Genomic DNA, 26,089 nt, shown 5'->3' on the forward strand with positions numbered 1-26,089 from the left:
CACAGTACTAGAGTCTGATCTTCAGGAATAACAAGGAAAATCCCAGTAAAGCCAGAAAATACAATCTGTTTGTATTTTAAGTGGACTCACTCAGTCCCCAAGTGCAGTTACTGAAGAAGCAGAAGGAAGGAATGAACCTGGTGGAAGGTGTCCCTGCCCATGGCAGGAGGCTGAAACGAGATGATCTTTAAGGTCACTCCCAACCCAAACTGTGCCATGATTCTATGAACTGTGGAACAATATGCGTGGTCCTGTTCCCTGGAGTGTGAGAAATAGATTTGACCTGGGAAACCTTTGACCCTACAGAGGCTGCCGAGGATCTGAAAATACTCTGACACTTGTATTAGAAATGCAGAGCTAATCATAGAATCATAGAATCATAGAATCATAGAATCGACTGGGTTGGAAAAGACCTCCGAGATCATCGAGTCCAACCCTTGGTCCAAATCCAGTCCATTTACTTGATCATGGCACTCAGTGCCACGTCCAATCTGCGCTTAAAAATCTCCAGGGACGGTGAATCCACCACCTCTCTGGGCAGCCCATTCCAATGCCTGATCACTCTCTCTGTAAAGAATTTTCTCCTGATATCCAACTTAAATTTCCCCTGGCGGAGTTTAAGCCCGTGCCCCCTTGTCCTATTGCTGAGTGCCTGAGAGAAGAGACCAACCCCCACCTGGCTAGAACTTCCCTTCAGGTAGTTATAGACGGTGATGAGGTCACCTCTGAGCCTCCTATTCTCCAGGCTAAACAACCCCAGCTCCCTCAGCCTCTCCCCATAGGACTTATGCTCCAGTCCCTTCACCAGTCTTGTTGCTCTTCTCTGGACCCGCTCCAGCACCTCAATATCCTTTCTGAACTGAGGGGCCCAGAACTGAACACAATACTCAAGGTGTGGCCTCACCAATGCAGAGTACAGGGGAAGGATCACTTCCCTGGTCCTGCTGGCCACGCTATTTTTTTATATTTGCTTGTGTCTTCCCAAAACTTCATGTAGTCCAGTAATAGTGAAAATTATGAAACTAACTCATCATTTGTTTGAACAACCAGATCTTTTCTTGACCTGCCACCTGTAGAAATGATATGAGCATTCCAAGGTAGGCTCTTAACTGTGGCTGCATTGTATGGTGTGCTAAATGAAAAGCAAAATTAAAAAGGAAAACAAAACAACACAGGGCTCAATAAATGTACACAAGTGCTAAAACTGAGAAAAAATAAAAACAGAGGAAGAGGCGAAGTGGAGTCCACCATTGCTCTGCCAGCTCTGCAGGCAGTTCCTCAGTGCAGGCAGGAGTTTGACTGGCAGCAGGTGGAAAGCCCCCTGTGCCATGCTGGAACACACCTGCAGCCCTGTCGGGGTGGCAGCAGGTCAAGGTGATGACTGGATGTTGCAGGATACAGGACGAGTCTGTGGGTGACTGCATTATGCCCATGCTATTCCTCAGGCTGCCCCAGTGGCAGCCAGTCCCTCATTCTGCACCACTGGAGACTGGCTGGCATCAGCAGCTGGGTGGGCTGCCCTGGCTGCTGGTGCCGGTGCCAGGGTGGGCTGCGGGCTGCCAGTGGGGCCTGCCTGCTCCCCTCCATTCTGCTGGCTCTCTGCCTGAAGAAAAGGGCAGGAGAGGGTGAGTGCTGGCAGCGCACAGAGGAGCAGGGAGCCAGAGTGGTTCTGTGGGTTTTATGGCTGAAACCTCTTCTGTGATCAGGGCTGCGGCTTTATTGGTGGGAGGGAAAAAACCCCACTCTAAAAGCCAGGCTAGGAGAGCACATCAGGAGACAAAAAACCTTCCCATATTTACTCTCAGTAGACTATCAAACAACACCAGGCTATTAATTTGGCTTTTGAGTCTTCACTAAAGCCCATAAAAGCACACAGTTGTCAAATGGAGTTCGTTTTAATTTCCTTTCAATCACAGTAAATTATTCAGGTGATAAATCAGCTGGGGCAGCCTCCTGGCTGTAATAGAAACCCTAATTCCTGGCTAATTATCCAGCCCATTGCTGCCAGCAGATCAATACCCCTACCGAATGGAAAGGGCGCAGGGTCTGGGCGGGCAGGGTGATGGAGGGACAGCAGCTGGGAGGACAGGCATCCATGACCCCTGACCTGCACAGGGACTGGGGGGGGGTAAGCTGTGCTTCTGCTGGTTGGCAGGACATGGGACTGGCCCCCTGCTGCAGTTGTTATGTTGATTCCTTGAGTGCTGGGCTTTGCCCCTGGTCCTCATGACAAGTCATGTTGGGGGCTTCAGGGGGTGTGGGAATGAGCTGCTCCCACCCTGGGGAGAGCATGTGTGTGCTGCGGGGGTTTCCCTGCACCTGGTGCTGCTCAGCTCTGCTGGCTGGTTGTTAAAATGAAAAGAAATGGGGAGAGTGTCCTTAGAGGACTACTCAGGAGGAAATCTCGGGCTGGCAACATTTTTTCCTTGCCCAGTAGAACCTTTCAATAATGGTAAAATCTAAAGAGATAAAAAAAAGATGAGAGGACCAGTGCTCAACCATAACTTGGAGCATTTCACTGGGACAGAGAAGCAGATTTTTTGAGATGACAGTAGCACTTACACCCATCTCCCTCCATGAGCTGCTCCATGCATAAAACTCCAAGATTATGCTGCCAACTGTGGTCTCCAGTTTCACCATCATCAGGTTATTCTGCAAAGCTGTCTGATAGAGTTCCTTCGTCTGCTGCAGAGGCTGAAGTCTCCTTGGGACAGAGTCTCTTCTCTGAGCCCCATGTTCCTCCATCACACTGCTGGGAATGGGGAAGGATGCACCACCTTCTCTTTTGGCTCTGCTCATTTTAGATTGAAAAAGGAGATAGAAACCTTCCAGGGTGTTTCTTCCTGCTGAAAATCAACTTTCTTTTTTTTGAGTAGAAACATTTTTCTTTTAGAATAGCAGCAGAAAGCACAGCTCCCTGGGCCAACGCCTCTCCTTTGCATTCCTACTGCTCTGTCCTCCCTTACGAGCATTTTTTTGTGCATGAATATCTGAAGACTGCACAGAATTCCTCACATGTGCTGCCTTGTTGTGACATGTCGTGTTGGCTGGTGACAGTCACAGCAGAGTCCTTTGTATGACATCTGGTATTCTGTGTGAGAGTGGGGCTGTGGAGGCAGGGAGTTTTCTGGGAAAGGAGCATGACAGAAGCCATGTATCCAGCTAACGTCTTCCTGCATCAGCATCATCTTTGTGAAGAGCACCCTGCAGCTTGCAGGGACAGCTGAGGCTGTCTGAGAGGGATGGAATTGAAACAGCTGGTCTTCGAGTAAGTAAAAGAGATGAGAAGAAGCCCTGGTGGGCTAATCCAAGGGTTGCCTGCTCTCCTGTCCGGCAGAGAGATGGAGATATTCTGTGCCCCACTAAAGCCCAATGCCCCTTCCCAGGGGTTTCTCCCCATAGAATTGTGTGATGACCAGCTTTCCCACTTTGTCTGGAATCGGTGGGCAGCCTGAGTTTGGGATTTCTCCTGCAGGCTTTCCCAGAAGGAGACTGGGAACATTTCCTGCGGTCTGCAATGCTGTGGGAGAATGATCCTGCCAAGGAAAAGCTGCTGCCAGAGGACAGAGCTGGGGTTTCTCTGCACTCATCCTGCTGTGCTGACAATCAGCGTAATGAGGCCAAGCTGGGGAAGAGCAGCAGCACATGGTCTTGGGGATTTCAGGGTGAATTTGAGTGACTGGAGCTCTCCCAGTGCCTGTTACTTTGTTAGGGAAGCTGGTTGAGGCTGATGCAAATGCTGTTTACCTCTGAGTCTGCTGCGTTGGGTTTGCTGGGCCTCATACCCCAACTCACATGGCTCTATCTAGGGGCTACCTCTGACTCCAGTGGGGCCAAATGAGAGTACTTTTCCTATAGAGTCATCCTTGTAATCTCCTCCCTTTGACCCATCAGGGAGGGGGAATCCCAAAATACCAAGGTAAACATCTCCTTTGGGAATTGTAGTCCATTCCTGGTTTTAGACATCCCTTTTCTTTCCTCCTGACTGCTCTCAAATGTGACTATATGTGAAAATACAAATTCACAAGCTAAAGGAAAGGCCAGCCTTGCTGTGCCTCATGCTCTCACACCTCCTTTGTCCTTGTCTCTTTTTTTCCTTGCTCTGTGCACAGTGGGGGGGATGTCTTTTCCCCTGGACAGGCTCCCCCCATTGTGCACAGGCTCATGCAGAGTAGGTGTCAGTGACATGTGGCAGGATTGGCAGCTGGCAAGGGCAGACCATTCTCCCCTGTTCTGGAAGCTTCTCAGGGGCTGAGATGCCATTGAGGAGGAGTGTGGTGTGCTTTTTTCCCTGAGAATCTGGGTAACAGTGTTTGGAAATTGCAGACATTCCTGTTGGGTAATGCTGGAAGGGGGTGCTTTTCCAGTCACCAAGTTTTATCTCAGCACCTTCCATCAGCTTTACATCCAGAGCTTAGTGATGACATGGAACACAACATCTTCCAAAGGCAGCAGGTGGTTTCCTCCAGGGATTTTCTGTGGCTTCTAAGTGTGATAGAGAGGTGGAAAATTCAAGAAAAGATTTTCCCACTTGTTATCTTGACAGAAGTGTTCACATTTCTTTGAAATTTGGGAACTGGCATTAAGTAATTGCATATTTGTTCATCGTGTGTTTTGCAATAATTTTTTTTTTTTTTTCAGTTTAGACAGAGAAACCACATCTTTCACCAATATCAGACAATGTCATGTTACGGCACTAGTTGGCCAATTATGTCAGAGAAAAATTGACCGACCTTCTTATGTCTGTGTTAGCCCTGCAAGACAGGGACAAATCTGTGAGTAAACATATTTGCCCATTGATTTAATTAGTGCCTGGCCAACTCACATTATATTTGAGGGGAAGGATTTGCAGCAGCATTCAAAGAATGGAACAAGACTTCTCTACTTAGTCTCCAGTAAATGTCTGGATCCCACAGGCTTTGACAAGTTTCAAGTACAATTTCCAGCCTTTGGTTTGGAAATCACTGCTATTTTACACTAATTCTGTGGCCTTTCTCTAAATCTGTCCATCATTTTATAATTGACGATGATAGGAGTATGCTTCCCTGAAGAACTTGCTGTGCTAAAACATCTCAGAAGGAACCAGGTTCTTTAAGGGTGTGCGTGGTGGAAGCATAAGAGAAAGGGGTATGAACTGACATAGGAGAGGCTCTGCAAGGCCCAAGGGGGCAGTTCTTCCCACATGGGCAGTCAGACAGGGCAGAGTTTGCCCTCAGAAATCGTACAGTCTCCATCTGTGGTGTTTTCAAGACCAAGCTGAATAAACCCCTGACTGGCCTGGCCTGGCTCCATAGCTGGCCTTGCTTTGCAGGGCCTCTGAAACTTCCTTCCAACCTGGATCATCCCATGATCTGGCTGTCCAGCCACCTTGTTCATTCCAACTGTTATGGTGTGACTTAGGGAAACTTTGGTATGGTTATAATGGAAAGTGTGAAAAGTGTGGTTGAGGTGGACAAGCAGCACCCGTTCACTCACTATGTGGGATGAGGTGGAGCATGCAACGCCCAGAAGCCTGAGAAACTTGCTTATCCAAATGCTTAATTTTCAGAAGAATGCCATAGTTTTGGGTAGCCCTTTTATAGGAGGTGGTTGAATGAAACAACCTACAACAGTGTCTGAATGACAAAAAGCAATTGTGGAGCTAAGCTACTTCCAGACAAGAGGGATAGCTTCAAAATTCCTCTCTGCTTCTATGAACAGTGATTGCTTAAAAACCTGGTGGCAGCAGAATTTCTCAAAATGGAAAAAAAAAAAAAAGAGGGAATTCTGAAAGGAGGGAACTTGTGTGCTAAGACAGAAGATTAATATGTAGGGGCATGGTTTCAGCTCTGCTCCTCTCCCCTTGAAAGGGTAATGGAATAAGAGCAACCTTGGAGAGGCCAAGGTCTTCTGCAAAGCCCCCTCCAGGCTCAGGACTGACCTTAGGTCCAAGTCAACCCAGACAAGTCACGTACAGAGACACATCGAGAGGGCCTGGGGAGAAGGAGGTGCTGTAGGAGATGGGTGCATTCTTGGAATGGGAGCTGTGGAGTGAAGCCAGGCAGAAGAATCACACTTGTCAGATGCTATGTTAGACTTACAGTATTTCACTGGTTATTAGGACCTCTCTAAATAATTGAAACACAGGATTAAGTAACAGAATAAATTATGGTACACAAGAAATTGTCATCAGGCTACATGGCTGATGAATGGTTTTCAGGCATTGCCAAACTGCGAGGCTCTGTACCAGTGGAGATTTTGCTGAGGGCGCAGATCCCACATCTGTTTTTGTTCGAATGTTTCCTGTCTTGTTCTTGTGACTGGGGAGGAAATTTTGAAAATATAATGCCAAATAAATAATAATGGCCAGTCTTCGCGAGCGAAGATTTTTGGGAAAGGTCATTAACCCTTCCAGCCTGCGCAGTGGATTTTTTAGGTGAGACACAGCGTGCGCTGAACTGAGCCCACCACCCTTCTGACATAAGAACTCAATCTGCTGTTGGGATGGGAGAGGTGCTCAGGTCATACTAGTGGTGGATTCCTTTCTGTTTGCTTCATACTATTTGCTCGTGCTGATGTTCCACTCTCTGTGTGGTGCCCAGGCTTCTTCTGATGTTTTAGTGGCAAAATAGTGATTAGTATAACAGCAGCATGCCTGGCCGAACCTGTCTTTTCAGAGAATGTTTTGATAAAAGTTGAAATGTTTCACTAAAACCTGTAATCTTCGATGATTTTTCTGTGTAGAAGGTCCCCCCCGGAGCCTGTCACTATACCGGGGAGGTGCAGGGCCTCCAGCAGCAGCACACTGTGAGTGTTTTCAGACAGAATCTCTTTATGTGGGACCAGCACCCTATAGATACCCTGCTCATTGGTTGGCCTGTCTCTATTTTGCTTCATTTTTTATACCCATGTGCAGATAATTTCTGGTATTTGTAGGTGCTTTTCTGAAGGCGAGGAGGCCATTTCCCCACCCCATGGGCATGCAGGTGGGATGGGGTGTTTTTCTTCTGAGGTTAGGGATTCTGTCATGCCCCAGTCTCCAGTGCCTTGTCTCGAGGCCTTCACATTCTGGACCTGTTGCTGGTCAGATTTGGTTGTCAGTGGGTCTCAGCTAATTAGCAAAGGGGAAAAACAGCTCAAGATTTACCCCACAAGATGAGTGGGGTTTCATGCCTGTCCGTCCTTGGTGAATGCCACATCAAAGCAAGCACCACATCATTCCCCTGATGTTCGCCTTCCCAGGGCCTCCATTGGCATGAGGCATGCCTGCAGCATGCATGAAGGCACAGGACTGTCTCCCCCACTCCACATCCCCAGTACCCTTCCTAACACTTCTTGTTTTCTGTACAAAACACTCTGGTTGAAGTGTCCAAACCTGTTGCTTTGCCCTCTGTGTGCACAGAATTTGGTTCCTGCTGCCTCTGCCCCTGCCCTGAAGGCCTTGTATTCAGAAAGTGCTACAGAAATCTTCTGAAAACAACATTTGTACCTACTGAATCACAGAAATCTGAAGGCTGGAAAAGACCTTTAAGATCAAGTCCAGTTGTCAACCCAGCATCACCACAATGTTCACCATGAAACTATGTCCTCAAACATAACCACATATTTTATGAACATTTCAAGGGATGGTGACTCCCACTTCCCTGGGCAGCCTGTTTCAATGCTTTACAACCCTTTTCATAACAATTTTTTTCCTAATACCTAATCTAAACTTCTGATGTAGAACCACAGAATCACCGAAGTTGGAAAAGATTCCTGGTTCTTTAAGATTCCTGGCTTTTCCATAAAAATGCTGTAATGAAAACTGGCTTACAATATTGTGGCCATTACCAGTCTAGTTTGGGTATGGGTGAAGAAATGAAAGAAAAACTTTGGGAAATTATGGGGGTTTTGTTGCATGGGGTTTTTTTTATTTGTTTGGGTTTTTTGTTTGGTTGGTTTTTAATGAAGTCAGTTCCATGTTGGGGATTGATGGGGAATTGTAGGGAAAGTTGTAGGGAAAGTTTCCACCCCAAAAATGAAAGGCAGAAGGCTCCTGACCCCTGTGGAGTCACCAGGTTCCCATGGGCAAAAGCGAGTCTTTTAGAAAATGAAGCATGTGTGTTGTTTGATGTCCAGCTTTGAAATTCAGGACTTCATGGATTGATACGAATTTGTTCAGCTTGGACTTTGCAACATGCCACAAACCAGCAATCTCCTTGGCTTTCTCTGCTGGCTTCCCCCTGGGTAGAGGTTTGGTGCTCCTGTGTCTGTGGCGGCTGCAGTGGCTTTGGCTGTCCCTGAGCCTTGGACCCTGGTATTCTGCCATGGGATGCCACTTTGAGACCAGTTTATTGTACACAATGCATAATATCATACAAAAACTGATATGATAGGATTCTTAGATGACATTTGTGAAACATCTTTGGGTAGTTCATCTGAAAGCATTATAGAAAACCAAACTATTATCGTAAATTTGCACAAGACTTCTCAGGGTTCAGAACTGTTGGTGGGATGGATTGAAGATCAGACAATATCGTTGTCAACCTCACGAACATTCTCAGTGTGCCTTCATATTTCTATTTTGTATTTCTCCATAAGGAAATACTCAACTACGCTGAGTGTTGTATTTTTTTCTCTTCACACCCATGTTGATGCTTCAGTGGAAGCAGTGGAGCCACCATGATGGAGGACTGTACCTTTTCCCTCCTTCTTTGGTTGAAATTGTTACTGTTAAGGGTTAAAGTGTCCGGTTCCTCTCCTGAGAAACCGTGCACTTTAACAATGGCTTGTGGCAGTGAGAGGCATAAAGGCATAAATTATGTGCTGGGTTTACAAAAAGCAAACTGTTTTTTCCACCAGGGCAGGTTGTGTTACACGTTGTTTCAGTTGGGTGTCTCGCGCTTTATTTTGATGAAATACCCCTTTTTTCAGCAGTGCATGTAGGACAGTGGAGGCTGCTGAGAGAGCTCCTTTGGTCCTGGGGTGAGAGGAACCACAGAGGGAGAGGGCGGGAAGGAGGGGGAGAAGAGAAACACCCCATGTGAGTCTGTGGGGAAAGCCAAAGAGGAGCTAGTGAGGACTGCCCTGGGAGGGGAAGGAGGAGGAAGACTGGGGAGGAGAAGTTGGAGGGGGCTTAGGGAGATGCTGTTTTGGGGAGTAGGTGCCTGTGCAGGCAGTGGTGTTGCACTGGGAGCAGGCTCCTACAAAATCTTTCTTGGAGTTTCTGCCTTTCTCAGTAAACTGAACTGGGTGGTTCTGTCATGGAGACAGCAGGGAAGAGCCTTTGCAGGGTTGAGCAGTATTGTTGGGGGTGGGTGTGGGCTGGGGTGAATCATACTTTTCTTTCATGTCCTAGAGAAGACAGAGCAGTGTTTATACTGAGAAAGGACAGAGCTGTTGAGGACAAATATATGATGATGAAGCTGGCAAATCCTGGCAGACGCAGAGGCCAGCTGTTGCCACTGTGCTGCTGTCTCTGTTCACCCACACACTTGTTAGAGGCCAGGTGAGACTGAAATCTGGAAAGCCACCTCAGTTTGCTGTGTACATTTACCTCCCTTGGGCTGGCCTTACCATGGTTTTCTATGGAGGCTTCTGTTTGAAAACCAGATGAAGACTTTGGCTCCTGAGGACATGGTTTAGTGGTGGCCTTGGCAGTGCTGAGTTACCTGGAATGGGGGGTGGGGGGGTGGGTGGGTGGGACATTGGGGACTGCAATGGCCCAAGAAGGGCTTGCTTGGGAAATACCCATGAGCATCTGCAGGTCTCTGCTCTCTTTCCACCAGACCCTCCTGGAGAGGTCAAAGGACAGCGGGCGTGAGCGATGGCCAAGCAGGGACTGGCAGACTAACAGGTCCATTGGACACGTGCCCAGGCACTGCACACGGACCTTGCTTTTGTTCAGCCTGCTACCTCTGACTAAGGAACAATAATCAAAAGCATTCCCAGTGCTCAGTGTGGACAGTTTTCTGTGCTGCTACTCCTTGGGGTTTTGCTGCTCACCATAGGCAGCCTTGCTGGCACGTGTGTGTGCACAATTGTGCACATGGGTGTGATTTACTGGTCCGTGCAATGCCACATGTCTTTAAAATTATAGTGCCCCTTTCCTACTGAAATAATTTCTACATAGAGAGGCTCCTATTACAGCAATAGGAGTGTGGACGTCATGATTTATTATTATTTATGGTCCCAGGGCCTTGTTTATGCACGATGGGTTAGGTGCTCAGGATAGAAATGCCATTATGCAAATGACATTGAATGTCCTTACTGAGCCTAAATAATTTTTGTGTTGGACGATTAAACCTCATCTGTTATTGATATGGGCTGCAGTTGGGCTATTAAAGAGTCCCAACAGTACTTACTCCCAGTAATGGGAAAATTGAGAGGAAGAGGCTAAACAATTGCCTCAAGTGTGCTGTGATTGTCTGGTAGGAGTGGAACATAACGAACCCCCTGAATGGAAATCGTGTTTACTACTTAGGGATAAATAAAAAAGGAGAACACATAATAAATTGTGCTTTGTGATGTGAATTGGTGCACCAGAGAATTTGCGTACTTTCAATTTATTTATTTATTTGAATTGGGGGGGGTGGCAGGGTGGAGGGGGTGGTGTGATTGGGATGTAGATACTGCAAGCAGTTAGGAAGGATTCCTGCAGTGCCTGCCCCTGACCGGGTGGCTGGGGAGAGCCATCCTCCTCAGGAGCTGCACCGATGCCACGCCGTCCACTTTGACACAGCTGTGCAGTCACATTTTTATCAGTGTTGATAGCTTATGAATTCAAAAATTGACAAAATTTACAGAAAAATGAGGATAATCCATCTTCCTTAGCAGCCTGTCAGGAGCTGGCTATACTTCATAATCTTCAATTACAGATGCTATTTTCAGACATTTACATGCAGATATTAGAACAAAATGAAAATGAGAAACAAAGAATGAATGGAAATGCAGCTATTTATATGTATGAAAGAAAAACAACAGGTAAATTCTAGGCATTTAGATTGGATTTGGGGATCCCTTCAGAAAATCTGAGAAGGACTGTGCTCACTTATGAATTGCGCTGTGGAAATGTAAAACGTGTCATTTCCCACATGCAGATAATGTGAAGATTGGGTCAAAAACAGGTCAGTTGTTTTGAAGTATGAGGGTAAATGTGTTCATGGCAGGGTGCATGAGCTAATTCCCACTGCCTTCAGAGGAATCTCTGGGGATGAATCCTGATTCGATTTGGGCTAAAATGAAGCACAGCTGCTAATTTTTTATAAACATATATGTTTTGTGAAAGGGAGGTTCAGAAATACTCCACTTAAACCAAGGGAAATAGGTTGTACCACTGAAACCAAACTTCCATGTTCTGTGAGACAGCAATGATCCCAGTGTGGCTGAAATCAAAGAATAACTGGGGTTTGGCCTAAATTAGGTGTGTAAATAGCATTTACTCCAAAGCAGGATTGGTTTTGGTGGCAGTGGTGGACAGTGCAGGGAATGCCAAGTAAATTATGAAATGGTGGGGTGGCTGGCAGGTGGCAGTGGTGAGACTTTGATATATAGCTTTTTGGAAGACTTTCCCATCTGAATCCTGAGTGGCTGAGGAGGAGGGCATTAGGATGGATTTTCCATTCCCTTGAAACTCCAGGCAGAGCAACAGCAGTGCCTGTGCAGCTGCAAGTGGTGCTGGGTTTCTCAAAGCCTGGGGAGATTAATTAGAGCTTCTTTGGATTAAACTCTTCGAACCATATCTAATGTTACAAATTTTTTCCCTTTGTCAGGCTGAGGTGGGGGTTTCTTTGGACAGCCTGCCTGGCGTGTACCACTTCTACCTCTATTTATTAATTAATTTTAAAGTATTAAGACACAATGACTTGGAGATATTTGTGTGAGGTCTGTCTTGCTGCTGGCATCATGGGTGAGCAGTGGATGTAATGGATGTGACCTGAGGGACAGCACTCTGCCTTTCAGGGGCCTCAAGGCTTTTTTGACAGTGAAGGTGCTCGGTGCACCATCTCTATCAGCAGGGAAGGCAGTGCACATGGTCGGTAAGGAGGCAGACCAAGACCAGAGTCCCCAAGACTTCTGACAGTCTGAGACCCTGTTGTGCTGCTGCTGCTGTGTCCTGAGCAGTGTTGTGGGCCTGGGGGCAGCTGTGTCATTGGCAGGAGGGCACAGGAGGTGTTGCTTCATGCCTGCCTGGTATTTTAATTGAGCAGATGCAAAAAGCAACATGTGCAAGTCCCAATGGACCCCAGCTGGGTCATTTCAGTGGCCACTTGCCCTGTGCAGCAGGCATCTCTTGTCTGTCTTTGCTTGGTGCAATCGCTTCAAGATGGGTACCTGGTCCGTGCCCCGCGAAAGAGACAGGGCAGAAGGGGGATGCATTTGTCTCACACTACCTGGGTCACAATGCTGCTGCAGGTCTCATCCAAGCCTATGGGAGCTCCCTGATTTTCCCACACTGGCACCCTAGAACCAGGCTGTTACAGGGAATGATCTTGTTCTCTACTGTGTGTCCATCTTTGCATAACAATTTAGGATAAAATTCCAGATAAATCTCAAAGAGAAAATTTCTGTACCTGTTGACTTTTCAATGGGTTACACTTCGGCATCTTCGCTAGGAAAAGTGCAGGGTGAAGCTGGTGATGGTCTGTCTGTCTGCTTCACTATAGTGCAGCAGGTTTGAAAATGATCCTGAAACCTTCCTGCACCCCTTTTCCCTCCATCTGCCCTTTAACTTCTCCACTCCAGGGGTGTTAGTATTTAGACATAAAGCCTTTGTAGTGGTGGTGGACGTAAAAATTTACTCAGAGCAGAAATCTTCCTGTTTGCACTTTGCAGAGAAATCTGGTGGGGAGGGAGAAATCTGTGCAAACCTTGCTGCCCATGTGCTGCTGCCCAAAGGTGCTCAGAGACCACCTCTCTCCTCACCACCCCAACCAATCCTCCGCCAGACTCCAGCTCTTGTCTGCCAGAGCTGAGTGGGACGGGGCACGGGAGACACAGGAGATCTGGTCTTGCCCCTCCTTTCAGTTTGAGCTTCTCATTCTCTCCTTTATATTATTCCTCGTTTCACATGTCTGTGTTTTCTCTCCTCCATGCTATGGCAGTGGTGCTCCATGCTGATGAGACAGTGCGTGGTACAACCGCAGGCAGTCATTTTTCAGGTAATTTCTAGGGTACTGAACACCCGACTCTTGCTTTTTCACATACCAAGCAGAAGGTCAGGCTTCTGGCTGCGCGAGGAGGGACCCCTAACCATGATCGTCATTTTGAGCTGCTCCTCACCAGCAGCAGTGCCAGGTCACTGGTGCAGGAGCCAAGTCTGAGACCCCTTCTGCTGCCCCTCCCTGACCAGCTGGAGAAGCTCCTGGGAAGAGTTGGCAGGAGAGTCTCAATGGGGCCATGGAGTGAGGGGCTGCTCCACAAGCACTGCCTCCCCCTGGGGTTGGTTCTCCTCTCTGAATGGGGTGCCTGAAAGAAAGAGCTCTGCCTGGGGGGAGCGGGAAGAGGGGACATCGCTTTACCTCTCAGGAGTGGGTCAACACCCAGCATTGTGAAGCCACAGTGATAGAGAGGCTTGTGCTTCTTCATGGGGTACTGGGGTCCCCTTGCCCCTCCACGGGGGTGAGAAGAGCTGCAGGCAGCACCCACTAGCTGGTTTTAGGGTGAAGGCTCCTCTGCTCTGCACCTGTGGCTCTTCTCTCCTCATGGGCCAAAAGATGCTTCTGCTGACTGTCGCCTCTCCCCAGTCTCTCACCATTGGCAGTGGTGTGTCTTCTCCGCCCACAGCCAAGTGTTGATCACAGCCACTGTGCCAGCCTGCTGCTGATGGCCCTGACCACACCCCCTCTGCTGTGCAGTGGGAACTGCTACTGCAGAGGTAGATGTGATATTGATGATCAGTCCTCCACTGGGACAGCATAAGCAGAGAGGGGTCAGCAGCCCCTCAGCCTGGGTGCTGGAAGGAGTGGTTGGTGCCTGGTCCATGTGGCTGCTGGTGTTCAGTTGCTGGTGGCTTCAAGGAGTGATCTGGGCACTGGAAAGCATCTGGAAAATCCCCGAAAATCTTGCTATTCTTACCTCTAGGAAAATGTTGCTGGGCCATTGTAAAAGAGGTGCAGTTCCTGTCTGCAGCAAATTATTTGGACCAAAAGCAGGGAGGGACTCCAGATCTCCATTTTGCACATCTCTACCTTACGCCTTCTCATTCCTCCCACAGCACTGCCTGACTGTGGGCTCTCCCTCCACACTGTGCTCAGCAACTACAATGCTTCCAGTCTCTCCAGTCCACAGATGTGGTTCCATGGTTTGGAGCTGTGCCGCTGACATTGCTCCAACTCTCTGCGGTGCAGTGACACAGAAGAGCACGGGGTACCATTGTCCTGACCTCTGACAGGGTGTGCTACACCCTGATCACTGCTTGCTTCTGGCACTGGAACTGATTAGTCTCTCTGAGCTTGAAGGACCAGCTCATGGTTCGTTGGCATAATGTTTTGAGGTCATTACAGTTAAAGCTTTTAACTCTGGTCCTGCTTTCCCCATGACATTTCCTTGGACCTTTGAAGGGAAGCAAGCTGTGGAGTTGTTGGAGATTTGCAGGCAGGGGCTCAGGCTGGTTCCAGTTGGGTTTGTGCAAGGATCAGCAGTTCCAAAAGCTGCTTTTGGTGGCAGGGTTTAGATGTGCAACCGCCACCCCAGTTGTCTTGCATGACCCAGCCTGTGGCAAGAGTCCCATCCCAGCTGGATGCTTCCTCCCAAACTACAAGTTTGTAGCTCCCACTTTGTAAGTGGGAAGCCACATTCATTCCCTGCTCATTGGGGGCAGTGGATCAGTGCCCCATGGGAGAGTACGAAGAGATTTTCCAGTCTGGATATGGTGGGGTTGTGGCTTTCATAGAACAACGTGGTAAAATCAGGCATCCTTCTCCAGGAATTGGTGTGTGCTCTTCTCCAGATATCAGAAATACCAAACAGCAGCACACAAAGACAGGTTTTTTTCTCTGCTGTGCTGCCAGCCCATCCATGCTCATGCATCATCAGTTGCTTGGAATGCCTCTGCAGGGCTGTTGTTTGTCTGGTGTCTTGTTAGATCAGGGTTTTGTGGACAGAAAAAACCCAGCAGCGTTGCCGCATGTGCATTTACTCTGAATAAGGGAAGGTGGGGTTGGAGATGTAGGAGAGCTCAGACTGATGTTGGAAGACTGAGAAATGCACCTTGGTGTGATGTGAAGTGAGAAGAAGGAGCTTTGGTTGCACTTATAGGAAGGAGGAAGGCTGGGACCATCACTGGCACCCTCCTCAGAGGAGGGATGTTCCTGGGCCCATCCTCTGCAATGGGCAGAAATGGGGGATGAGACAGAGGTGTGGGTGCCTTTGAGGCAGTGGTGGCAGATGAAAGGGGCTGGGTGCATGAAGGCAAGGCAAACATGAGGGTATGGAGGGTGTCAGAGAAGGAATGAGCTAAAAGGACTGAGGAACAGGACAGCTTTAATGCAAAGGTTAGGGAGGAGCCTACAAGATGAGTCAGAGGACTCTGATCCATGGGCTGGGTGCAGGACAAGGGTGGCCAGGGGCTAGTCCCTCGCAAAATGCATTTGGCACACACATCTGCAAGGGATTTATACAGGGGAACCTTCAAGGTGTCAGACTGTACTCCAGAAAATACATGTTTATTACACAGACCTGCTAATACATAATTATCCAGGTAAATTAACTTCTGTTTGAGTGAGAGGTGGGCAACAGAGACATTAACAGGTATATTTGACCCAAAGTGTTGTGTTAGTGGCAAGCACCAGATTGTGTGCTGGGTTCTTGGACAAACTTGCAAGGGGGAGAAGGATGTATTCACTCAGACCAGATTTTGTTTCCTTGAAAAAAAAGTTAACTTTTTTGGATGTCCCATCCCTGTTCAAGGCCAAGTTGGATGGGACTTTGAGCAACCTGGTGTAGTGGAAGGTGTTCCTGTCCATGGTAGGGGGTGGAATAAGATTGTCTTTAAGGTCCCTTCCCACACAAACCAGTCTAGGATTCTGTGATACTCTGATTTTTGTTTTGGTCACTCAAAATAAACCCCACGTGATCCTGATTTCCCCAGCATTTCTTCACCTCTGTGCAGCTTCTGCATTGACTTAATCTTCAGGAATTCAGCAGGGATTGGCCTCACAGTGGTTGCTCTTTAGTTTATCTGTTCCTATTGCCATTCTTAGCTTGAAATTATCATCCTCCACTTGTTATGGGCATGATTGCCATCTCACAAATAAGAGATTAAAACTTAAAGGGCAGATAGGAGCAGGGAAGGGAGAGCTTTATGAGGAAACTTCCCAGTTTTGTGAGAATGATCCTGACTATAAGAAGTCATGGAAATAAGGCAAATGAAGATAAGCTTTGTGCCATATACACGTATATCCTCCAAACTGACTGTAGATTGCTGTAGCTACAGGGACTTACACAGGTTACGGGACACAAATGGTTTTATTTCTTGGGACCTGTGCTCATTTACAATACCTTTGGCTAATGAAATTAAGAAATTCCCTTGAAATGAGACAGCGTCCTTACTACAGTCAGGTGATTTATTTTTAAATAATTTCGATTTAGGAACAGTTGGCTATGAATGCATCCATTAAGCAAACATTAATATGTATGTGCACTTTCTTGTGAGACAATGAAGAAATGTGGGAAATGGGATATGCCATTCCTCCCTTCTTGTTAGTGCATGTCCACTCAAGTGCCACCACTGAAATATGGAGAGTTCAGGTTAACAGGCAAGGACATTTTTCTCTAACAAGCAAGTAACTTGCACTTGGCAGTTATTCTACAAAATTTCCACCTTCAAGAAAATCTTGTTATGTATTGATGAGTTTGGCTTTTGTTTTATAAAGAAAGCCCGTTTTAGTGTTCTCCAAGAACAGTGGTGATAAGCACCAACCCACTTATTGAGCAGACTGAGTGCTGAAAGCCCCATGTAACTGGGCATTGCCTTAAAACTGGCAGAACAAAGGATTTTTGAGTTCTATATTGCACCTACTTTCTGTCGCACAGGTAAAAGCTCTTGAATAGTAAATTTATTATCACTAAAATGCCTTTTGTTTCTTTTTCCAGGCAACTGAATACTCAGCCATGGCCTCACTAGCTAGTGGATTGGATGACATGAAGGCAAATATAACCAGCCCTACTTCTGCAGATTTGGGAGCGAGTGTTCCTGGGCCTCAGTCCTATCCTATAGTTACAGGTAAGCAATTTTCTAACACCGATAAGTGACATGAATTGTCTATGCCTGCACATTGTAGGGAGAGGCCCTTTATGGAATAATTGTGTCAGACGTGGAGTCATTTTCTCAAAAGTCTATTTTAAAATGTGGTTTCAGAGCAGCTCTATTGAAAGTCAGTTGAAAGTCTTGTGTAAATCGTTTGTGTTTGCTTGTAGCCAACAAATGATGTATCTATCCCTTCACTCCAAGGCTTTGCCCCTCTACTCCAAACCTGCATCCTGAGTACCACTGTGTCACCAAAAAGCAGAATGCTTGCCTCTGCCTTTGGGCTTTGGTGCTCATTTTTCATAAATACGCCTGGTGTGTTTGAGTGGACAAGGTTTTTATGACAGTTCAAACAAATGTGAATTTTGGCTGCTATTAATTCCTACAAATGCTCATGTTTTGTACCATTTCTAGAGTTGTAACTATGCAATAAGGCTAAGCATTTAAATGAAAAGCAAAGGCTGTTTATCCAGGGAACAACACATCATCTGCTTTTGTTCAGCAGACATATGGCAAGAGTTAAGAAACAGAGATTGATAAGTGCTTTGGTTACGTAGTTATTTGGGGCTGACCACACTGCTTGGAAGGAGATTGGCCAAATGGTAAGAAAATGATTAAACTGTGTCCCAAATGAGTTGTGCAAATCAGAAAAAATGAGGAATTTGAAAATGTAAGGCTCTGTGTTTAATATAATGTTACCTCTGTTTGTTACTGCTGTGTCTAACTTGTGCAAATTTTATTGGATTTTTTTCTGTTTTGCCAAAGATTGCATGCAATTCTTTATTTTGTTGCTACAAGGGAAGATGATACTGTTTTTCGTGTAGTATTTCTGTATCTTTAAAGCCCTAAAGTCTCATCTAGGACAGGAGCAGTTTTGAAAACAATTGTTAGAGAATTGTTTTACCCCAATACAACATTAGCCTTTGGCTTTTCTCAGCAAAAGTTTAGGAAGATTCAAAAGAAATAAGAGAGTTAGAAGAAGTATTAAAAAAATCATATGTATCTTGAAGTGGCAACGGGGAGACTTATTTTAATACGTGTTTGGTACTGGGTGGGTGGTTTCAGTGGTGGACTCATAGGTAAGAAAGGTGTCTGGGGACCCTTCAGTTGTCAGTGTGACCTAGGGATGGATGGACAGAACGAGGGACTCCTGGAGATGTATGTGGCTTATACGAGATAAGGAGATAGAGCATTGATACAGATATATTTATGTCTTTCATAGGTCTGTACTGGGATCAGTTTTATTTAATATCTTCATTATTAATCATTATCAATATCAGTGTTATTTAATATCTTCATTAATTATGTAGACAAAGGGATTGAAGGCATCTTCACCAATTGACACCAAGCTGAGGGTGCAGGTGACATTCCTGAAGGACAGAGCCATCCAGAGGAACCTGGACAAGCTCAAGAAGTGGCCCATGGGAATCTCATGCAGTTTAACAAGGCCAAGTGCTGGCGCTCACCTGGGTCAGGGCAGCCCTCGGGATCGATCCAGGCTGGGGATGAGCAGATTGAGAGAAGCCCTGGGGAGGAGGACCTGGGGGTGCTGCTGGGGGAGAGGCTGGACATGGCGTGGTCATATGTGCTGGCAGCACAGAAACCCCCTGTGTCCTGGGCTGATCTCATAGTGTGGGCAGCAGGTAAGGGTGGGGGGATTCTGTTCCTCTGCCCCACTCAGGTGAGACCCCACCTGCAGTGCTGCCTCCAGCTCTGGGGCCCCCAGCATGGGAAGGACATGGACCTGTTGGAGTGAGTCCAGAGGAGGCCATCAAGTTGATTAAAAGGATGGAGCACCTCTGCTGTAAGGAAAGGCTGAGAGAACTAGGATTGTTCAGCCTGGAGAAGAGAAGCTTCAGTATGACCTAACTGCAGTCTTCCAGTAACTAAAGGGAGCCTACAAGACAGATAGAGAGAGACTATTTGCAAGGGCCTGGAGTGACAGGACAAAGGAAAATGGATTTAAACTGAAAGAGAATAGGTTTAGATTAGATATTGGGAAAAATTCTTTACTGTGAGGGTGATGAGGCACTGGCACAAGTTGCCCAGAGAGGTTGTAGATGCCCCATCCCTGGAGGTGTTCAAGGTCACATTGGACAGGGCTTGGAGTAACCTGGTCCAGTGGAAGGTGTTCCTGTCCATGCAAGGGGGTGGAACTAGAGAACTTTTCCAATGCAATTCACTCTATGATTCTATGAGTCTGTGCTGTTTATAGAATCATAGAATAGAAGGAAACTGAAAGGAATATGTAAGAAGAAACATGAATCGTCATGCTGGTCGTCATAAGTCACTCATACAGCCTATGAAGGTTAAAAAGTAATTTCTCCTCAGGCAATTTATTCTCACTTGTCTGCTGCAGAACTCCAGCTTAAATGATTCTATGATTCCCTGCATTTCTCTTTGAAGCCTGAAGTGCTGCTCACTGCAGAAGACCCAGGCTGTCTCAGTCCATCATGGGCATTCTGCTACCTTTAGTTCCTTCTCCTGAGTGCTTGTCCCATGACAAACCTTGTGCCCTGTTAGACATTTGTGCAGCCTGGCAGCACCTCTAACTGCATGAGCAGGTACTGCGGGCATCTCCCGCCTGGGAGTGTCCACAGTGTGCAGTGGGAGCTGATGGGAGCTGTGTCCCTGGGGAGAGGCAAAGTAGCAGGAGATTACTGAGCTGCATTATCATGGGCCAAAGTTAGGAAACCAAGATGATAATAGAGAAACTGAATGCTCCCTCACTTCTGTTGTCTTCTAAGGAACTGCCCATCCAGGATCTGCACCTGGCCAAAATGAGGTTCAGCCAAGAGCTGTTGTTTTGGCTGGTACATCAGCAGCACTTCTTCTTTTACACTTGTTTAAACACTTCTCGCGTGTCTCATGTTGCTACCTCCTTAGAATGTGGTGAGCTAGCTGGTCATTTATTAGAGCAAAACCAACTACAGAGGTGACACTGCAGAGCTCAGTATTGATTTTATAGAGGTTGTCCCTGTGGTGTTACCTGCACTTGAGCAAAAGTTCCAAATGTTAAATTTGCTACTTGTCCTCAAAAACATGGAGCAGACTTTATGAGCAGCAGCTCTAGAAAAAAGCTGCCATCAGTCTTAAATATGACAGAGTGAGAGCTACAACAGAACATGTTTTTCAAGACAGTGGGTATTTATATCTTTAGTTTGATAGTGCTGTATAGTCTTCTATCATCTGCATTCATAAAACTTAGATTTACACGAGCATACCAAAATCCTTTTAAAATGTATGCCTCTTGATATATTTTTGGAGGGGGCTGTCTAGCTGCTATCCTCCCTCCTTTTTAAATAGCCATAGGAATTGTTTTGTGCTGGATATGCTCTAGAAGTGCTCAGAAGTCTATATAACAATCTGGATTGTATAGCACTAGGCACGTACCATACGCCCAAGTCATGCCCCCTGCCCTGATTCTTTCCTGAGGAGCTGAAAGGATGTGCAGACTGTCAGGAGCAGGAGGGCTTCAGCAGCAAGCCATGCTTTGTAATGTGCAAGGTGTGTCCATTATAGCACGTTTGATGATGCATTTCTCACTTTAGTTCTGGACAGACTTCTCTATTTTCTCCCCAAAATTAACCCATTTCTTCAGTCACAGCTCTTTTCCCAGCCTATTTCCTCAGTAGGATAAGGGATTTGGAAAAGGATGCACTTTTATTGACCCTATTTCCATTGTAACCACAAGCTGTGTATTGCCACAGGACTTTCATCTGTGATAGGTACCTCTGAAAATCAGGAACTGGGAAATGGTGCACAATGGTGGTTACGAGTGCAAGGTCCGAGAAATGTCTGCAAACACACCACCTACTCTGCCTTCTCAGAGTTTCTTCAGTTGTCTGTTGTCTGACTAAAGCTGTGGTAAAATTCAGTGGTGGTTTAGCGTTCTAGGGCTGGGCTGGGTGGGTAGAGGTAGGTAATCGATAAGGCAGCAACCCCTGGAGGACGGTCAGCTTTGGATCAGCTGACCTACTTCAGTGGTCATACCCTGGTTCATGAGAGAAGTCTTGCCAGAGCCAGCTCCTGGTTCTGGGTCCCCCTCAGTCTGGCCATCCAGAGTCCAAGTCTTGCAGATCTGTGATGGCATTTCATTTGTGAACTGCTTGTCATTGGAGGAGGAGGGGCCAACCTGATCTCTGGTCTTCTCTTGAGATTCAGGAAGTTGCATTGCTTTTAATTTCTTCACCCTTTTTTGAGTGTTTCCACTCTTGCTTGTTCCAGAAAGGCTGTGATTTATCTGATCAAACTCAGAGAAGGAGACTAAAAGCCTTGGGGGACAGCATGTTTTAGTCATGCTAGATAGTGTGTTTTCAGGTAAAAAAGTGAGAGTTAGTTGGATAAAAGTCCACAAAATGATCAAAGTCTGTATCTAGTGTTGCTAATGCCTTGAGACTGACCTCACTTCTCAGTTGACATTCCAGATTATAAACACTTTTGTAAAAGCTTCACGTTCATAAGACCTAGAGCTGCTTAAAACATTGGCAAATGAGTTGTGGTATCCAAAGCAGCTGTGTCACTTGTACCAGGAACTCTTCTGGTGTGTGTGAAGCAAAGCTGTGAACACGATTGCATGATGCTTCAATAAAGAATAAGGCTATTGGTAAGGCTGAAAAGTGGGTAAGTAACTTGAAATATGAAAAACAGGAGTTTGAGCCAAGAACACTTATGTCCTTTCGATAACTATATCTGCTATTCAAGCTTAATCAGTTTTTATGAGAAAGTCTGGAGCAGTCTGAGCTGCCATACGCTAAGAGAACTAAGTCTACTTCATCTTGTCAGTCTTAAATCTGTAAGACAGACTGTAAAAGAATATAATGGAAATAAGTCTGAGAACAGAGGTCTTGAGTGAACTATGATTACAGTTTTTCGTTGTTCTTGTTGCCAGGCTGTGATGTAGCTGGCAAAGGTTTGAGATGACAAAGATCTTCTATGCAGTTATGGATAGAAAATGTAAAATTTCTCTCAGCTAGCTGGCATATCCAAACATTTGGAATGGTTCTTGAAAACCAAAGGATTGCTGAAACATTGGCATTCATGCTAATACTTGCTGCTAAGGAAAAATTTAGTGACAGCTCTCAGTATTGCTTCAGCCACCAACTCTGTTGTATTATGGACCACCAGCCAAATATATCTGATTAAAGAACCACTCGCTTTCTCTGCATCAATTTTATGCCACATTAAATATTAAGTTTAAAGAAACCCCTTCCATCACTGTGTGCTGCCACAGTCCCTAAGTGTTCTCTCCATTTACAAGCCAATGACAGTTCATTACTGCTGTCGTCAGCAGTTTCCAAGCAGCCTGTGATTGTTACTAATTACCTGCACATGCATTTTTCCTGCTCCCACTTGCTGATTTCAGCGTGGTTGGTATCACTCTGAGAGGACAAAGCCATGTTAAGCTGGCACCTTTATGTGGCTCTCCAATACAGTGCCAAGGGTGGATTGATCAACCCACAGCAACCCTGGCTGTGTCTGGCAATGGGGTCGGTTTGCAGTGGCAGAGCCAAGAGTGGCTGTCAGCCAGCCTCACCCAGGGGCAGAGCAGCATGATTCACTGCAGTGGGGTACGATGTGAACTCTGTATCACTCTATTAAAAGAAGCATCGCAGGGTAAAGTGTTGTCAGGGGGCTTTGGTTTGGTTCCTCTGCCAGATGTTGGAGTAGAGGAGGCTGATCTTCTTTCGTGCGGGCACACCTCCATCAGCTTTTGCTCATTTGGTCCTCCTCATAGCTTATACACCCATGCAGGGAGAGTAAGGAATAACAATCCATATTCCTGAGAATTATGTTCCATTTTTGTAGTTAGGGAACAAAGATGCTAAAATGGGATAAATGCAGGTCAAAGGACCAGATGTTTCTTGTTACTATTCTGCTGTGACATACAGTCCTCACCCAGCCTCTCAGTGTGTTTTTCCTTAGGAGTGCTCAGTCTCATCTGCTTCCTAACTCTTCATTCTTCTTTGTTCATCCCATTGTGCTGTGACTGCAATTTATGAGCCAGTGTTTTGCTAGGTTTTGTTGAATGGCAGATACTACTGGTCACTTCTGAAGCTAGGCACGGTGGTAGTGCAGTTAGACTGGAAACCATGCCAAAATCAAATTCTCCCTGAGGACTTTAGTATTGGTAGCCACTATGGATTCTGATGCCTTCAATAGGAGGAAAGGAGTTGCTTCTCTAAAATTCCAGTCTGATCTCTTGCCAGGATAAAACCCCAATAGATTTCAGCATTTAGCTCAATGCAATCCAAAAGGACTTCTTGTTTTTTTCAACAAGAAATCAAGTGGCAGTGAGACGCAGATCATTTCCAGAAGATCTGAGTAACAGATCTTTCTCAGCCTGTGGATGGAGGATTCATCTGAACAACCCTAGAAAACAGCATTTGGGTCGAGGGGTCTGGGGAAGTCTTCCTCTCTCCACAGGTTAGAGATTAGATATTGAATTAGGACTAGAAGGTGTCTTTTCTCATTAATTTTGGATATAAAGTTAGTGAGCCTTATCAGTGGGTGGCTGGGTCTTTCCAATGGCTGTCGAGAGAATGAAGAGTGCTTAGCTTATGCTGGACCTGTGTGGGTGGAATGGACCTGGCCCACAGAGAAAGAAGGGTCACACAAAAGTCCTGGAGGGAACTGTTATCCAGCTAATGGTCAACAACAGTTTTCCAGCAGTGTTTTCACCAGCTGAATGAAAGTATTTCAATTATTTTGGTTTCAAATTAAAAAATATTTGCATTTCTAATAATAAAAAGTAGTTTCAATTTATACTTCCTGTTCCAGCTCTTTGAAATAAGACTTATGTGAAATTTTCACAATTCCTTCTTCCTTTTTTTTCTCCACTCACTGCCCTATCCCCAAATCAACATGGTTTTGAAGAAAGTAAAGAGAAGGTTTGATTTGGTTGAAATTGCTTTTTCTTCTGGAAAAATGCTTTTTCTGTTTGTTTTGGTTTGTTTGTTTGTGTTGTTGTTGTTGTCTAGTTGTCTATAGCAATATATATTGTCTATGGCAATAATAAAAAAATCTTCTTCTGAGGCCACTCTATTTTGGTCATATAATCTGTCCCAACATGGAAATGTTGATCTGTGTTTAAACATTATCACTGACTTATACTTTGATTTCTGTGGGACTGATCTGAAGTGCAAATTGGTGTTGGTAGATGGCTGATTTCCAGTGAAGCATAATGCTAAGATTTACAGCTTAGTTTCTACATTTAATAGATAAAAGTACAGATGCGTTTTCCAATAATCTCTTTGTCACTCCCAATAGGGCCTGTCATGTTAAAGACTTGAAAAAAGGCCACATAACCTTCCGTGGAAAGGCAACCAGTCTGAAAAACGAAAGTGCCAGTTTTAATGACAGTACAGAGTCTAAGTGCAACACTGTTGAGTTTTTCCATTTTTATGAATTCTTATCTTGCCATTAAAAAAGAACAAGCGCATTTGAGAAAGCAAACGAGGGCACTTGTACCCCACTAAGACTCAGGCTATTAACTGCCTCTTTTGATGATGTACAGCCTGACTCTGTTGGGAGTTTGGCCGTGGATTTAAATGTCGAATTTAACTGTGGTAAACATGTTTTGGTGCAACGCATGTATAATAACAATTTGCATTTACATAGCATCTTTTACTTAAGGATTTTGCAATCTCTAATTAATTAAATCTGTTTCCCCCTGTCCCCAATACCGCTGTGGTATGGATAATAAATACAATTTTAAATAAAGCAGCGATGGCAAGAGGATTAAGACAAGAGGGTTCTGGTGCCCCTGTGTTGCCCTGATTGCGGCAGGGCTGGGGCTTGGTCTGCAAACATGCTGAGCAGCCTCTTCTTGTTTTACCCTGGTCTGAAATGCCCTAAAAAAAAAAAAAAAAGGGCATCAAACCAACTCTGCACCCACGGGTGGAAAATGTCCTGCTGGGTACATGCACAGCCTTGTGCTGGTGTTTGGATCCTGGGGACTCTCACCCACCTGTGCCACCCACCACCATGGCAACCAGGGTTTCAGGTGTGCAGAGCTGGCTGGTGGCTTTAGGGCATCCAAGGCCAGTTCAACCCACAGGCGGCACTTCTCACTGCCAGAGAAATTATGTAAATCTCCTATAGATCTCCAAACTGGAAATAATGAAAAAAAAAGAAAAATGAAAGAAAAAAAAAGAAAGGAAAAAGCTAGAGTTAGCATAAATGTTTCCTAAATTCCTTTTTTTGGCCCAGAACAATAACAAAACATCTGAGAGTGTCTGTTGCAGGCCACCAAAATGATATTTCCAGGTGAGTAGGGAGATGTGTTGGCATCTGTGTATCTGCACAACACAAAAATAAAGTCTAATGGCAGTTTGAGTCAGGCTACAGAAATTGCTTCTAGGACAAGGTAATTGTTTTGATGATAGTGTTGAAAACACCTCCAAAAGGTGCTGGAGTGTGTCCAATGACAAGCAATGGAGCTGGGGAAAGGTCTGGAGAACAATTTTGATGTGTAGTGGCTGAGGAAGCTCAGGGGGCTCAGTCTGGAGAAAAAGAGGCTCAGGAGGGACCCTCTCACTCTCTAAGACTCCCTGACAGGAGGGTTGGAGCCAGGTGGGAGTTGGGCTCTGCTCCCAGAGAAATGGTGACAGAATGAGAGGAAATGGCCTCAAGTTGTCTCAGGGAAGGTTTAGGTTTGATATTGGGAAAATATCTTCACCAAAAGGGTTGTCCAGCCCTGGCACAGGCTGCCTAGGGCAGTGGTGAGTCCCCTTTCCTGAAAGGATTTAAAAGCCCTGTGAATGTAGCATTGGGGGCACGGTTAATGGTGGCCTTAGCAGTGCTGGAAAGGGAGTAGAGGGAATGGTAAAACAAAGATCATTCCAGGGCACCCCTGGGCAATGGAGAGCATGCCACAAGTAC

At 45.9% G+C, this 26,089-nt stretch overlaps 1 protein-coding gene across 2 annotated transcripts in view; it reads left to right on the forward strand.

Moving 5' to 3' along the window:
• PAX5 (paired box 5) overlaps nucleotides 1-26,089 on the forward strand; it is a 127,979-nt gene that overhangs the window by 50,325 nt on the left and 51,565 nt on the right. For both annotated transcript variants that reach the window (XM_039381688.1, XM_027723365.2), the window contains exon 7: nucleotides 17,053-17,182. In XM_039381688.1, coding sequence (XP_039237622.1) covers nucleotides 17,053-17,182 — 130 coding nt within the window. The remainder of the gene's footprint in view (nucleotides 1-17,052; nucleotides 17,183-26,089) is intronic.

Source organism: Pipra filicauda, unplaced genomic scaffold (genome assembly GCF_003945595.2).
Source record: "Pipra filicauda isolate LSUMZ 115617 unplaced genomic scaffold, ASM394559v2 scaffold236_size1216567_pilon, whole genome shotgun sequence".
Taxonomy (NCBI): Eukaryota; Metazoa; Chordata; class Aves; order Passeriformes; family Pipridae; genus Pipra; species Pipra filicauda.